The following is a 16282-nucleotide window of genomic DNA, read 5'->3' as shown; positions in this document are numbered from 1 at the left end:
ATAAAGTGCATTACAGTTTTCTAAGTACTTTACTCAAAAATGCAAAGTTAAAAAGTGCAGAAGTCAACAACCAGGAGTTCCCAAACTTATCTGGCTTACTGCCCCCTTTTCAAAAATAAAATTACTCAGAGCCCCCCTGAAAATCTACTTTCTTTAATCCTTTAGCATTTTTTTTTAATTTGCATCATTTCGAATTACTACCACCCCCCAGGATCATTCCAGCGTCCCCCAGGGGGTGTTATCCACTTTGGGAACAACAGTGAAAAGGCTTAAGAAAGGAAAAAAAAAAAAGAAAAAGAAACTTGACATGTTCCCTAAGAATCACGGGTTAGGACAGGTAGTCCATTTCCTTATCCACACAAATCTTTTCACTGAGGAGCTTGAAATAGACAAGTTTAAGCATTTCTCTTATTTTTTTTCTTAAACTTATATTGTTTTTTTCTTTACCCATCTAGGTACAGCTGGAAGTTGTCTACGCAAATTCAGTACCATGCCATTCCTTTTCTGCAATATTAACAATGTTTGCAACTTTGCATCTAGAAATGACTACTCCTATTGGCTGTCTACTCCTGAGCCCATGCCAATGTCAATGGCACCTATTTCTGGTGAAAATATTAGGCCATTTATTAGTAGGTGGGTAGAGTGTTTGATGATTCAGTATGAAAAAAATGAAGTTGCAGATTTTTCTCTGGCTTGGGGCAAGAGGGAACTTTCTGTTTGGTAAAGGGCTTAACTCTTTGCTATATAGTTTGCTGGATGTCAGGACTTAGTGTTGGATTTTTGGTTATGAAAACATCATTATGTGGGTGTTGACTCGAATCATTTTGTCCACAAACCTCTTTATTTCTCTCTTTATTTAATTTTTAATAAATAAGATACAGAACAGAGGCAGCAGTAGCATACTGGATGGAGTGTTAGAGATAGAAGTCTTTGACACATGCTAGCTGTGTGACCGTGGCTAAATCACTTAACCTCTCAGTGCTCTGTGCAACCCTTTAAGACTTTGGGTAAATTTTGGAGAAGGTACCTACCTTGCTTGATAAGAAGGAATTTCCTCATCTGGGAGTTCTCCTATCCCTACCCCTGTGTTCAGCATAAGTCAAATTCTGAAGACAAATTAGAGACAAAGTTCTGGACTGGAATTCTTATTTTAGAACTTTCTTTCAATTCTTAGCTCTAGTAAAAGAGCTGAATACTGCCTACTTCAGCCTGATTGGTCATATTCTTATAATTAAAACATCTTCAAGAAATCTCCACAAAGATAATCCTATTCTGGTTCTATGTTTAATGATTGCACAGTACAGGGGTTTTTTTTGGCAATATACCTCAGAATCCATAATAGTTTCCCAGGTTTGAAATTCTACATAAAAAGGATCTGGGTCAGAGTTTCTTCTTCCTTTCCTTCAAATTAAATGTTGACTCCTAGCACTAGTAAGAGTTCACTGAAAACCTGTAAACCAATTTGGCCAAGCAACAAATGAGCAACTTGCATTTTTCTCATATTGAGGAAATAAAGGTAGAAGTCAATAAGAGGGTATCGAAGGAGAGGGAAAATGGCCAACTTTTTTTTTTTTAATTTCTAAGTGATGATTAGCTTCTTGAGGTAAATTATAGGGTAGTATCAGAGGTTCATTTAAAGCTATCTATTCAGAGTGAGTGAAAAGAAGCAGCTTGGGGTCACCATCAAATAGCATCTCTAAGTGACATAGAGGAGCACCCCTGATTGGCACCTTTTAGAATATGGTCAATTTATGGTGTCAGTGGATTGATAGTTCTTGGAGACAAGTCAGATGCAGATCACATTTCAAGAAAAAAAGCTATAGTCATGCTGTATTGTGGAAAGGAAAGAAAAGGGGAAACATTTTCCAATAAATCATGAAACACATAATAGCTAGTAAGCTTTTTTTTCTAACAGGTGATAGATATGAATATATTATGTAATGAAATATTTTTTAGTTTTTTATCCAACTCCATTTCTCATTTTTTGTTATACTTTGAAGGAATCAGTTTTCTCAGTCTCAGAAAATAGCAAAAGAATGAGGTATATGACACTCAAAATATGAAAGAAGCAACCTTCCTGGTCTCTGTTTCATTTCTCTAATACTGTGCATTTTAGGTCAGTATCTATTTACTACCCTAGTTCTAGAAGCTTCTCATACTCAGAAACATCCCTGTTTCACTAGAAACAAACCTGATACTAATTTAAATGTTATTTTTCTTCAATAGTAATGTTAAAAAAAACCCTATTATCGTTATGCAAATATGTGGTCTCTTACTTCATCACCTTGGGGTACTCCTGGCATAGTAACACACTTCACCATTGTGAATACTGCCTCAACAACTATCAATGGCTTAGTAGATTATTTCTCGGGAAGTGTTGGAGGCACATTAGAAATTAAGTGACTTCCTCAAGGTCATATAGCTATGAAGTATCAAAGGTTGAATTTGAACCCAATTCCAAACCCAGAACTCTATTATGTCAATCTTCTTTATAGCAATACCTATTTAATAAAGGCCCAAGTGGAGTCATAGTTTTGATAGGTGAACCCCAGCCATGAGAATTTTAGGAGGTAAAGCTCCTTCCTTCAAAGAAGATGAAATTGTTAAATGCCTCATTTTCTATGGGTTTCTCAAACAACAGTATGTTGTTAATTCAACAACACCTATTTTTAAAAAATAATGTATTAAACACCCTCTTTGTGTGGTGAACTGTGCTAGGCCTGGGGAGAGATACAGAGATAAGAAGGACATAGTCCCTATCCTAAAAATATCTTTTATTTATTTTCAGTGATTCTCACATCATTTATGAATTGTCCATCCATCAATGTGTCCATTCATCCATCTTTACATATAGACATATGCATATATGTATACATATGTTTATATATTATACATATAACATATGTAGTACTAATATACATCTTAGATATTATTTAAATGTGCTAAGACCTCATGTCTTCTGTGGTATTTTCTTTTAGAGTGTTCTGATTGCCTAGTTCTATGAGTCATTCTAAAGGTTGACACTTTATAGACACAACAGGTGACCAGAATTCCTAATTCAAACAAATGCATTATTTCTCCATGTAGTAAGCATAGCTGTTAGTTTCTACTTACCTCTTACTCGTTATAGTTTTCAAATTTTTATCTAACAGTGTTTCAGGATTAATATCAATTATTCCATTTAGCAAGTACTTCTTAAGCTCATACTCTGTGCTAATAGAGGCAGCTAGGTGGTTCAGTGGATAGAATGCTAGATCTGGAGCCAGGAAGACCTGAGTTCAAATCCAGCCACAGATACGTAATAGCTGTGTGACCTTGGGCAAGTCACTTAAGCTCTCTTTGCTTAATCCACTGGAGAAGTAAATGGCAAACCGCTCTAAGAAAACCCCATATTGGGTGGTCAAGCATGACTCAACAGCAACAACATGTGCTAAGCTCTTGGGGTACAGAGACAAAGATGAAACAGTCCCTGCCTTCATGGAGTTTCCATTCTAAAAAGATCAGCCAGGGCTTTTCCATTCTCACAAGATTACCTTGTGAGTCCAAATGCCCAAAGGGAGAATTACCTTTATATAAATAAAGGCCAGAATTCTATACACACAAACAAAGAAAATGTAATCTTAAGTTTGCTTTTGGTTTTGCTTATTTTTTGCTTGGAGTTGACGTAGCCAAACCCTATCCTTTGGAATAATATTTCATTGAAAATCTTCAGAAAATTAGTGACTATGTAATGGTGCTAAATGGAAAGGGCACTACACTAAGAAGCACGGAAAAATTGCTCTAGTTGTAGTGCTACCCTGGATAAATTAAAATAAGTCTTGGTTTCCTTATGTATAAAAGAAAGTGGCTGGGTTAAATCAGTCACACTCAGATGGAAATGAGAGCCACTTAACCTTACATAAGGATTCCTGCGGGCTTCTTATTGACTTAGAAAACCACATATTAATATTATTTTTATTCTCTTGTGTTTTATTTACTTTGTTAAAGATTTCCCAATTACAGTTTTTAACTGGTTCAGGTACATGAGGTAATGTTATGGGGCCATATCAGTAAGATCCCTTCCAAGAGGCAGCATGTTATAATGGCTAGAGAGGCCTAGCCTCAGAGTCAAGAAAACCTAGGTTCTAGTCCTGTGTCTGATACACACTATCTTATGACCATTGGGAAGTCACTTAACGCTTCAGTAACCCCAAGCAGCTCTCTAACACTATAACTTACAGATGAGTTGGCAGTCTACATGGGTGGCATTGCCTGTGCAGGTCCCATATTAAATCGCAACCTCTTCTAGTTCTAGAATTCTATGATTTCATCATCTCTTCCAAGCTGTCCAACTTGTCGACTAAAACTGCTCCCCAGACAACTTCTTTATTACTGAGGAAAACACATAATATAGGCACTGTCCCTCTCCAGCAGTATTCTTGTTTTCTGTTTGGCAAGCAGATGGCAGCAGCTGTATAAGGCCAATTTCATGAAACCTTTTAATTCATCTGCATTTGTGTGAATAAAACAGAAAATGGCACACACATACAGACACAAAAGTCCACTGAAAATCAAATGACTAATTCAAGTTCTCCACCTACTCTTCATGCATTTTCATGCAAATGTTCTAGCACAACTAGGTATAATTATTAGCAACATTTATATTCATTTATCAGCTTTGTTAACATCTTGTTCAATTTGTGACTTGAATGCAATTACTTTAATGTTGGTGTTCAATTTTTTTCAAAACCAAAATTTTTTAAACCAACCTTTACAAATATACTTCACTTTCCCAAATGAGAATATTTTTGTATAAATACAATATTTTAGATTTGAGCAAACCTGAGGACCACATATGCTTTTATTTATTCCTGTGTGTATTTTAAGGTTTGAACTTGAGAAATTTTTAAGTCCCTCAGTGGTTTGAGAGGCTGGTCTGTACACCCTTCCCACCACTCCCCCTTGATAACTTTAATTCAGTTACAATAGTCTTCCTGAGTCATGGTGTCAAGGTGTTTTTTTTTTCCCTATCATAGGAGGATGCTCAGGTTTAAAATATTCTTCCCTTGCTATCTTGAAGAAAGATTGTACAAACCATCAGGGTCTGGTGCAAAATACATATTTATAATAAGTTGCCTGAAGACAGTTGGTTTCATTTTTGAAAGATAAGTGGCATGTATTTGTAAAAGTAGTCATGGCATGGCCATTGATGGATATAACATGATTCAATAAACTATAAGTAAAGACTTCCAGGAATAGGATATAGTGAAATCTCCATCCCTGGAAGTTTACAAACGGCCTCTAGGGAGTGCAGCTAGGTCCCAATTAGTACAAATAATGAATTGCCTTCAAACAGTTGAATTATTCCAATTCACACTGCATCCTTACATTGAGCTAGAACCAGTTACCATATATTATGTAATTAAAGCTTTGAATAGTGTGAATTTGAAAAATGTAGCTACTTCTTGCATTGTAGATGGCATTCGAGCTTTGGGTAGGGGTTGGGCTTGATGGCCTGTGAAATTCCATTCAGTTCTAAAATAAATGAGGAATTCTACAGGCAGGAGCTATTTGTATCAACTGTATTGATTTTTTTTGTCCCTCATTTTCACAGGTGTGCTGTATGTGAGGCTCCTGCCATGGTGATGGCAGTCCACAGCCAAACAATCCAAATACCACAGTGCCCTAATGGATGGTCATCCCTTTGGATTGGCTATTCTTTTGTTATGGTAAGTGGCACAGAGAATTATATCTTTCCTTCTATGTTGGCCCACTATCCATCCACACGTAACAACACTTTTGTTTTCAGTGCTGTAAGATTTTGGTCACTGAGTGCTCCAGATATGAAAACAAATGAATCACCCACTCCTCATTTCCCTCATTGCTAGTTGTATTTTCTCAAGGCACTGCAGGCTTTTATCCACTCTGCATTTGGGCACTCATTGTTTGCTTGCTCAAGACATGAGGTCTCTGAACCTGAGACGTTCCTTTTACCTTTGGAGGTTCAGGACTGGAGTAGACAGCTGTAACACCTTTCTGGAAAATGGAAGAAACATTTACACACCTTCCAATTGCAGCCCTCAACTGTTCAACTGAATTGTTTCCAGCATAAGCAAAGTGATAAGTTTTCCTAAGGAGCTAAAAACCTGTTTGCATTTGTGGTTTTTTTTTTCCCTCGGGGGAAAGAGGATAAAGGAATATGTGGAGATATATAAGTTTTAATATGACACACAGCTGCTTACTAGTAAAAAATTTGAGTGAGTTGGGGAAAATTTTAGTGCATCTAGTTGCGGAGAGGGTCTTTCAGTGAGGTTTATTTTGGGTCCAATTTCTCCTTGATTGTCATTCGATAGCTGGACTTTATACCTCCTAGGAATGACTGACTGGCTTTTCTCTTTAATTATTTATGATATCAAAACCACTAGAGTAATTCAATAAACCTTTACTAATTGCCTGCTGTGTGCCAGGCATCACACAAGATACCAATGGAACAAAGACAAGAATGGAACCATCTTTTCCCCAAGAAGGTCTGCCTGCTTTGGGCATACTCTTAAGAATCAGTTGAGTTTTGTTTGACTTGTTTTGCTTGGCTTTTGCTTTTTAAAAAACTCTAAATGGAGAAATTTTTTTTATTGTGGCCCCACTTATTTCATTGTTCCTATTTTCAGTCTCTTTTAGTCTTAATCCAGAACACATTTACCTCAATCTATAAAATCCTTGAATTCTTCAGGCCAACTTTACTTTGATATTTGCTGACCTCCCCCCTGAAAAGTTGGGATGAACAATTTACTTTCTACACAAATGCCTTTCCTGTCTTGGGTCCTTGGCAATCATCTCTTCCTGCCCTATATGTGGTGACATTTTATAGGTTGTGGAATTATATTGTCCCAATGAGCCCAGCCCTTTTATCAGGTGGTTGTTAGACTGAAAGAGGAAGTGACCCTATACTAATTATTTTTTCTTGTCAGTGTTTTTAGAAGTTGTCCAAATAATTAAATATTAAAGTTCTCTTTGCATTTTCCCCAGATTGAACACAGTAGAATTCACTACATTGACTATAATAGAATTAAGAATTTTTTTACAGGATAAAATTGCATGGATTTTAATGGTTAATATACCCTTGCCAAAAATATAGTATATATTTCTCTATTCAAAATGTTAATGCTTAATGTTGGCAAGAAAAACTAAAGGTTCCAAAAGAGACTGTGGAGGAATTCTGATGCTAAAAAAAAAAAGTATAATTTTCATTTGAATGAAATATTGGAATTTTCACTTTGTTATCACAATAAAGACTAAATGGAATCTATGTCAATGTAAAAAAAAAAAGCTCAGTGAGTAGAAATGAGGTGCGAAGAGATGCAGGAAAGGATTTTTTTTTTAGTCTCCTCTGTCCTTTTGCCATTTACACAAAGGCCTTGAACATTATTGCCAAAATCAAAAGCGTATAGAGATAATGATGGTTGGGAGATCAGAATGAGCCTATATATCTGTGAGCAGCTTACCTTATTACAGACTTAACCACAGTTTCAAGACCAGCAGTAGTCATTTCTATAAAGTATGCCAGCCTGGGATTTGTTTTAGGTGGCACAATAGCGTCTTCCTCTGGTGTCGTCTTCAAAGGAGAAAGGGCAGAGCATTAGTTATTTCTTTTTCAATGTATGGAATGTAAAGTTGGTTTAAAAAGTGAAATAACTTCACCCCATCACAATTAGAAGCTGGACGAGGAGTTTGTGAAGAATATTCACATGGCTAAAGTACAAGAATGGTCTTCCATTGAAAAGATGCCCAAAGGACTCAAAGCAAGGTCGGATCGCTTTTTCAGAGAGAACTAGGATTCTTTCTTTAGTCTATACCACCAACCAGGGATTTTCAAAGGGGGATATAACCAATTGCAATTTATGAAGTTGAAACACTGATTTTTCTGGATAAAAAAGGAAATGAATTCTGAAGCTTTCCAGGCCTTGTGTAGGCTTCTAATATTACCTCAGAATTCTGGGCAACTTCAGTTTTTCTTGGTTACTCTCTGTGGTCATCTAATTTGGTACAGAAAAGTTAATAATAAGGCTCCTTATCCACCATGTGATCAAGAGGAAGCCCTGAAATGACTAACCTGGGAAGTGGCTTAGTTCAAGAAGCATGTTTTACCATAAGGGCAGTCAGATGGTACAGTAAAGGGCTGAAGTCACGTAGATACAAGTTCAAGTCCGGCCTCAGATAATCGCCAGCTGTATCACCCTGAGCAAGTTATTTAACCTCTGTTTGCCTCAGTTTACTCAACTGTTTAATAAGAATAATAATAACATTTATCTCACAGGGTTGTTGTGAGGATCAGTTGAGTTAAATATATTGTGTTTACTACAGTACGTGGCTCATGTTGTTAAGTTGTTTTTCAATTTCTTCCAACTCTTTGCGACCCCATTTGGGGTTTTCTTGGTGAGGATACTGGGATGGTTTGCCATTTCCTTCTCTAGCTCATTCTACAGATGAGGAAACTGAGGCAAATAAGGTTAAGTGACTTGCCCAGGGTAAAACAGTTTTGAACTCAGGAAGATGAATCTTCCTAACTCCAGGCCCAATACTTTCTCTACTATACCTCCTAGCTTCCCTCTGGCACATAGTAAGTATTATATAAATGTTAGATATTATTATTACTATTATTTGCATGATTGTCATGATCCTTATCATATAAATGAAAAACCATGTTATACTTTTCATATTTAACCTGACCCTGACTGTTTGCTTCTGGTAAATTGGTTTTGTCGTTGTGGGGAGAAAATGAATTTGAAAACTAGTAAACTCAGTGGACATCTGTTCTGTTGTATGGAGAAAATTTAAAAAGCCATATTGGGCCAGACCCGTGATCCAACCAATCCAACATTCTGTCTCTGATAGTGCATGGCACTGAGGTGCATTTTGTAGGCATGGATCATACTCTTCTAGTTCTCTTGATGTGAAAACTATCAAGGGTGTTTCATTTTCAACTGTTACTTGGCAATTAAACTACTTCCATAAGCCCCACCTCTTGAACTTCATTTGACATGCAGATCTTAAGCAGGAGTGTGCTAGTAAATGTCTGACAAGCAGCTCTTCAAGAATGCATGACATACTTTTAAGTTTAATTGCATTATTAACATTTTCTTCATCACTTTCTTGGGCCTAGACAAACAACGAAACAACAAAACAAGTCTTGATTTGTAACATTTGCTGATTTCTGAGGTGTAAATGGTCACACTGAAAATTTAACAATTGGTTTTCTTGAGCCATAGAAACTGTCTCTGGTACAACCTCAATAAGCCACAAATCATTTGGAGAAGAGATAAACTCCTTGTGAGATCACTCCATATGACAAGCAATTACTGCTGAGTCTGACAGCATTAGCCTTTTGCCTTGTGCTAAGTCATTCCAAAATGGTGTGGGCTGACTAGTCTTTGCCTCACAGAACACAAGTCTAAGTCTGCCCAGGGAGTCAAATTACCCTTCTGAGCTAACCATTTCACAATATTGGTCCATAAAACCCTATGTGATTTATAATGGCAGTGTCGTCTTCACCCACTCTCTAGTAAAATGCCTTTTCAGAGAGATGACTTAGTCCACAAGGGGCAGTTACAATGCCGTGAGGAAGGGTATTATGCCACTTGGATGCCAGGTTTCTATGTCTATTAATCTTATATTGCTTCAGACCTAAGAAAACTAAATGTGATAGCATACCATACTTAGCCAGGAATCTGGTCTTAAGAACTTGGAAGCTTGGAGTTAGTAGGTACTTATGACATGAATTACCCAATTCTTCTTCTTTGTTTCTATACCTCACCTGTGCAGTGAAATGTAATGGAAATAGAATTATAGAATTAGGCTGGAAGTCAAGCGACCTCAGCTCCAGTCCAAACCCATTTAATGGCTCTGAGACTTGATTTCAGCACCTGTAGGATGAGTGGGTTATTGTAGATGCTCTCTGGGTTCCCTTCTGGCTCTAAAATTTTATGGTTATGTATTACTCCTTTCTGTTTTAAAAGCCAGTGGAATAAATGAGGGGGAGAAAAAGTTTGGGGTAGAATAAGGATCAGAGAACATTGTCTTAAATAAAATAAATGTGTCCCTGTCTTTTAGTACTTTGCTTTCTTAACCAGATAGATAAAAATCCAAACTTAATAAACAGATAACTTTAAGGGATAATTATTCTTTATTCTAGAGAAGTAATTATTATGGATTTTTTTAATTGAAAAGGTGATTCTATTTATAGAAATCTGGTTCACATAATTTTTTAGGAATGCATTGATTATGCAAAGAGAGGCACACCCAGATTCCTTAGGCACTGAACTTTGTAGCTTTGTGGCCAGGAAAGGAGGGAATGAGTCCAAGATGGAAGCCTGTGAAGTCTTTGTTGTGGTGTTCATGTTTAGCATGTGTTCAGTAGTCCCCACATGATACAAGGAGAGGCACCAGTTTCCTGATGTAACTGTCCTTCCCCCTCCCTAAGTTACAACAAATCCCATATTCATTTGAGAGGCAACTCTCTGATGTGTGATTCTAATTTGTTTTCCAGCACACCAGCGCTGGTGCCGAAGGTTCTGGCCAGGCCCTAGCATCCCCCGGTTCCTGTCTAGAAGAATTTAGAAGCGCACCCTTCATTGAATGCCATGGCCGTGGGACTTGTAATTATTATGCAAACGCTTATAGCTTCTGGCTTGCTACTATAGAAAGAAATGAAATGTTCAAGTAAGTGGGAATGAACTTTTCTTGATTCTGGACCTTTCCTTTTATTTCTTTCACTATTAATCATCAGGGACCTATTGATACATACCAAAATAATAATCCGGTTAGTTGTAAAATAGTGAAGATGGCTGCTTTTTCCTTTTGTTATATGGGATATCATTGTGTCAGGTGAATCACAGAAATACATCCTGGGCCTACTAGGCTTACTTCGTCAGTGTTCAGATATTAAAACTAGAAGTAGATCATCTCTCTTATCTAGATGAATCTGTCAGAAATTGATCTAGAAAACCTGAATATATTCTGACATTGCAGATTTTTTTTTTTGGCCAGGCAATTGGGGTTCAGTGACTTGCCCAGAGTCACATAGCTAGTAAGTGTTATGTGTCTGAGGCCAGATTTTAACTCAGTTCCCCTGACTCTGGGGCTGGTGCTCTATCCACTGCACTACCTAGCTGCCCTTAAATATTGCAGATTTTAAAATGAAGTCAAAAGCTAACACACATCTTGAAAAAATTTTTGATGATGATTTTCATTACCTGGGTAACTTAGGTTGGTTTTTGTTTTATGTCCTCTGAGTGACTTGGCAAGAGATATTTGTAAATCATGACCATAAAAAATAATTTCTGGGCAAATAGACCATGTTTTGGCCAAAGAGAAAAGAACTTTTATTTTCAGGACCAAAAATTTTTACCTCTACAACAGCTCTCCCTAGTGACTGATAACCTCATTGAAATTAATTTGGAGCTCAGCCCAGTCACTGATGGACAGTAGCATATAATGAACCCTCTATCCTTAATTTAGCACCAGCTGCAGTCTGTGCTGAAGCAGGGCAGAAGGCTGAAGGAGATTGAACAATTACTTACTGTTCATTCCTGAAATAAATACTTCTCACCCCTGGAGACAAGTCTTTCTGCCTTTACCAAAAGTAATGCTTTGGGGAGAAAGGTCTATAGAGACCTGCTATGCTTCTGTCTGCTTCCATTCTAGAGCAGAGAGAATTTACATAAAGGTAAAGTATACTCTGCTGATTATCCTTCAGCAAATGAACCACTGATACCCAGGCCTAATTAATAGTCTGTGCAGGCATTTTTTTTTTGGACCATTAAAACAAGGCACAAGTTAATTTGAGATGGAAATTTACTAGGATCCCATGAAAGCAATAAACATGTCGATGGGTCCCAATGCTAAGATTTCCTATTATAATGTTAGTAGGCATTATTTTTGTGGCCCAGAAAATATGAACTTTTTGGTTAAGAATAACTGATTTTGAAAGTTGTCATGACTAAAAAAATTCAGGTAAGCTGATCCTTCAACAGCAAACATTTGTTTCATAACCAGGCCTATACTCAAAGCTTCTCCATCTTGGCAGGACCTGCCAAAAGTTGTGCAGCACTTGGTGTAACCTTAGAGGGTCACTTCCACACTATAATGAAGCATTGGAAGGATAAGACTGTAGTAGAGTCATTTCCATACCAAGATCACTTCTATTTTATGATAAAGTGTTGGAGTGAGATTTTAGTAGAGGAGTTTTTCTTTATTTCAGGAAAGGGAATACCTCCAATCACAAAATACCAAGTCCTTGGAGTACTTCAGTCTTGAAGCAATAACTCAATTGAAAACCCTTCTTGGAAGAAGGCCTATTACAATCAGCTCCAAAGGACTGGTTAGATTCTTTTGATGTATGCCATAATGTGCCCATCTCAAAAATTGCTCAAATCAAGGTGGCCAAAATTCTAGGGCTGTATACTTTACTTACATAAAGGTTTTTGTTTTGATGAAATTTGACCCATTTCCAAGCTTCTAGTATGTACTAATTTCAGCTGTGAAAATTAGTAGGAAATTTCAGGAATGATGTATGTGCCACCAGCCATGTAAACTTTAAACAGTCAAAAAATGATTTGGCAAAACCATCTTCAGAGTTCCTGTTTTTTACTTCATTCAGACGTTTACTGATTACTTGCTAAGTGCCCAGAACTCTGACTGTTACCGTGGAGTTGTGTATAAGATTGATCCCTTTCCTAAAGAATCCTCCCTTGCAGTCTAGTTGGGGAGACAAGTCACATACCTATGAAAAGTTAAATGATGCCAAATAGTTTATAATGAGACTCTCCACGAATGACAGAGATAAGTGCTCGAGGTATTGCAGAACCAAGAGAGTTTGCTGTGTTTGTTCAGGGAAGTTATTGTGGAGATGATTGAGGTGGTTTTGAAGGATCTTTTAGATGGGTGGAGAGGAAAGTAGGGCTTATTCCAGCAACGCATGTACAAAAAGCAGACCTAACATTGGGGAAGAATTGGGACTATAAAGAGAGCAGCAGCAAGAACAGAAGATTAACTTTGGTGAATGGTGGGAGGTAAGGTTGGGAAGGCAGGTTTGGGTCAGATTATGTATATGCCAGACTAAAAGAGGTGGGTGTTTTTAAGATGGAGAAGGAAATGACAAACCACTCCAGTACCTTTGCCAAGAAAACCCCGTGGATAGCATTGGCATGCTGTGGTCGAGGGCATCACAAAGAGCCAGATATGACTGACCCACTGAACAACAACAATAAAATTGTAAATCCAAGCCTGTCATAATGAGAGTGATTATTTCCATGCAAAGCTGGAAAGGAGCTTAGAGCCCATCAAATTTAATCTTCCTCAGCTTGCAGATGAGGAGGCAGGTCTATAGAGGTCAATTAACTGGCCTACGGTCATATAGCTAGTAAGACTTTGGGGTGGATTTTGAACCCAGCTGACTCCACATTCAATACCACAATCCATTTTGTATTCCTTGTTGTTTTGCTGTTGCTTAGTTGTTTCAGTCATTTCTGACTCTTTGTGACCCAATTTGGGTTTTTTTTTTTAGCAAAGTAACCGGAGTGGTTTGCCATTTTCTTCTCCACATGAGGAAACCGAGGCAAACAAGGTTAAGTGACTTGCCCAGGGTCCCACAGCTAGGAAGTGTCTGAGGCCAGAGATGAACTCAGGAAGATGAGTCTTGTTGACTCAAAGCCCAGCACTCTATTCACCGGGCACCTAATTAAGCACCTAATTCCTTGTTATTTTAAAGAAACTTAAATTCTTACCAATGTTTGAAATCCCTGATAGCTAAGTGACTCCTGAGTGCTATTTGTTTTCTTGATTACAGGAAGCCTACTCCATCGACTTTGAAAGCAGGAGAACTGCGCACACACGTTAGCCGCTGCCAAGTCTGTATGAGAAGAACATAATGACTCCCAGTCTCAGCTAACGTCACAATATGGTGCTATTCATTTTTTAACAGCAATGAACCCTAGAAATATATCCTGTGTACCTCACTGTTGTCGAATAAGAAAACAGTAAAGTGCCTTATAGGAATTTGCATAACTAACACGCCTTGCTTTATTGGTCCTCTACTTGCTGAAGAAGAAAAAAGACAACAATAAGCTTCACATATCGACATACCAAATGGCACTTTTTTATTTAAGAAAAAAAAAAAGAAAGAAAAAGTCTATGTGCTATAATGTACTGAGTGTAAAGCCACAGCTCAGTCAGAAAAATCAAGAGGTGCTAGGAGGTATGCAGTGACTTACATACTGTTTGACTCCCCCTTGACATTTTTTTTATTATATTTAGATTCATTTTTGCCCCCCTCCCAGATATAAATGTTGTTTATACCATTGTCTAGCTTTTTCCAAAATGGTAGGTCCTTTGATATGTACTTACTGTTCCTGTACAAATAATAGTAATGTAAAAAAAAAGTTATGGGATTACCAAATATGATTAAGGAGTAAATAGCCATATCTTCCAAACCAAATGCATAAATTTATATTTCTCTGCTCTGTGTGGTACTATGCACCTGCTTTTGCAGAAAAAAACACAACTTTCCTGTGGAATAAAGATGGTCCAAATGTGGTCAGAAATAGATAGATAGATATATATATATTTAGTAATTTATATAGATGTCAGCAATTAGGCAAATCAGGTTTTGGGTTCTAGTTCCACTATTAAAATGAAGCTTATATAAGTTTTCTTCTTTTCAGATTTGTTGTCCTTTACGTGAGCTATGAAAGAATAGAATATTTAATGTGAAACATCAGTTTTATTTCATCATTCACTTAAATACCAAAATTTTATGGTGCCAAAGACAAATCCAGGTTCATGGCTATTGTGTTTAATATAGTAAAACATGTACTTTGAGCTTGCTGTTTTTATCCTGTATTTAATATTTTCAGGGTTTTAAACACTAATCACACACTGAATGACTTGATTTAAAAAACTTAAAAAGGCCTTAATCTTATGAGTATTTTTCATTCTCTAGACTGGTATAGAAAACAAGCACCGTCAAATCCCTATGGCTGCATTTTTACATTTAGGCCATATTCTGCTCTGTTATTCACGAACTATTGTGAAAACGGTTCTCACTGACCAAAGGAGAACCTGGGCATGTATTTACAAGAAGGCAGAATGGACCTTTGTGTCTAAAACAATATTTCTCTAGGAGATTCCAAAGATTTTTTTTAAAAAAAAAATACTAAGGCCATTTTTAAAAATGTGTATTTCTTAAGAATTAAAATTTGTAATAAAAAATATTTGTGTAAAAAAAGAGCTTTAATTAATTTGTTGTTAGTGTTGACCCAGCGCTTTTAAAAAGAAGTTACTGCATAAGTCATTAATAAATTTGCAAGCCTTCCACAATTTAGATTATTTTTATTCTGCATGTCTTCCAAACACGTATCTTTGGGGAAATTGTTTCTATGTATTGCTACCTTCACAGCCTCTAGAGAATATATATTAGGAAAACTTATGACTGTTCAGGTATCAATATGTATGAATGGAGCGTATCTAAATGATGGGCTATATCTGGAGGTGTGAATTCCAAATCTTATTTGAAGTAAACTAGTAGGAAGATGGAGGGGGGGAGAGCACAAATTTATGTCATTGAATTGTTAAGCTCAAGTTTATATTTGGTTAGAATTTCATAATTACATATGACAGAAAGTAGTACCTATAGATTTATGAAGCATCCTAGAAATCTCATCATTTCATGATGTGTCCATCTTCTTTTTGAGACATACATGTTTTAGATCATGTCTTTTATCCTACTTTTTGCTCAAAAGTTATTGGTAATATGTTGCAGCTTGAGTACCTGTGTGCCCAATACTCATCTTTTCATCACTTTTGGAGTTACCTGTAACTTTAATTCTTTCAAGATCAAGGTGTTTCATAATTCAATTAATTGATTAATCAATAAACATTTATTAAGTGCTTACTATATTCTAGGCACTGTGCTAAATGCTGGTCATACAAAAAGAGGCCAAAAAAAAAAGGCCTAGCCCCTGCTCTCAAGGATCTTACACTATGCAAACAAATATGTACAATGCAAACTATACACAGGATAAATAGGAAGTAATTAACTGAGGGAAGGTGATAGAATTAAGAAGGGTAGAGGAAGGCTTCCAGTCAAAGAAGACATTTTAATTGGGACTTAAGGGAAACTAAAGATATATATAAACAGTACAGAAGAGGTATAGCTTCTAGACGTTGAAGACAGCTAGAGGAAAGAGCCAGAGATAGAGTCTTGCTTATGGAATGGCCAGGAGGCCACTGTCATTGGCTTGAATATGTG

At 36.9% G+C, this 16282-nt stretch overlaps 1 protein-coding gene across 1 annotated transcript in view; it reads left to right on the top strand.

Annotated features, from left to right (window-relative positions):
* The window catches only part of COL4A1 (collagen type IV alpha 1 chain), a 201970-nt gene extending 186040 nt beyond the window's left edge, over positions 1-15930 (top strand). Inside the window, exons 49-52 of the mRNA XM_020970063.2 lie at positions 456-633; positions 5594-5708; positions 10523-10695; positions 13823-15930. Of these exons, the coding sequence (XP_020825722.1) occupies positions 456-633; positions 5594-5708; positions 10523-10695; positions 13823-13904 (548 nt within the window). The 3' untranslated portion in view covers positions 13905-15930. The remainder of the gene's footprint in view (positions 1-455; positions 634-5593; positions 5709-10522; positions 10696-13822) is intronic.
* The last annotated feature ends 352 nt before the right edge of the window (positions 15931-16282 follow it).

This window comes from Phascolarctos cinereus, unplaced genomic scaffold (genome assembly GCF_003287225.1).
Source record: "Phascolarctos cinereus isolate Bilbo 61053 unplaced genomic scaffold, phaCin_HiC Scaffold_7;HRSCAF=346, whole genome shotgun sequence".
Classification (NCBI taxonomy): domain Eukaryota; kingdom Metazoa; phylum Chordata; class Mammalia; order Diprotodontia; family Phascolarctidae; genus Phascolarctos; species Phascolarctos cinereus.
Note: the sequence above shows the minus strand (reverse complement) of the source record. Positions and strands in the feature narration are given on the sequence as shown.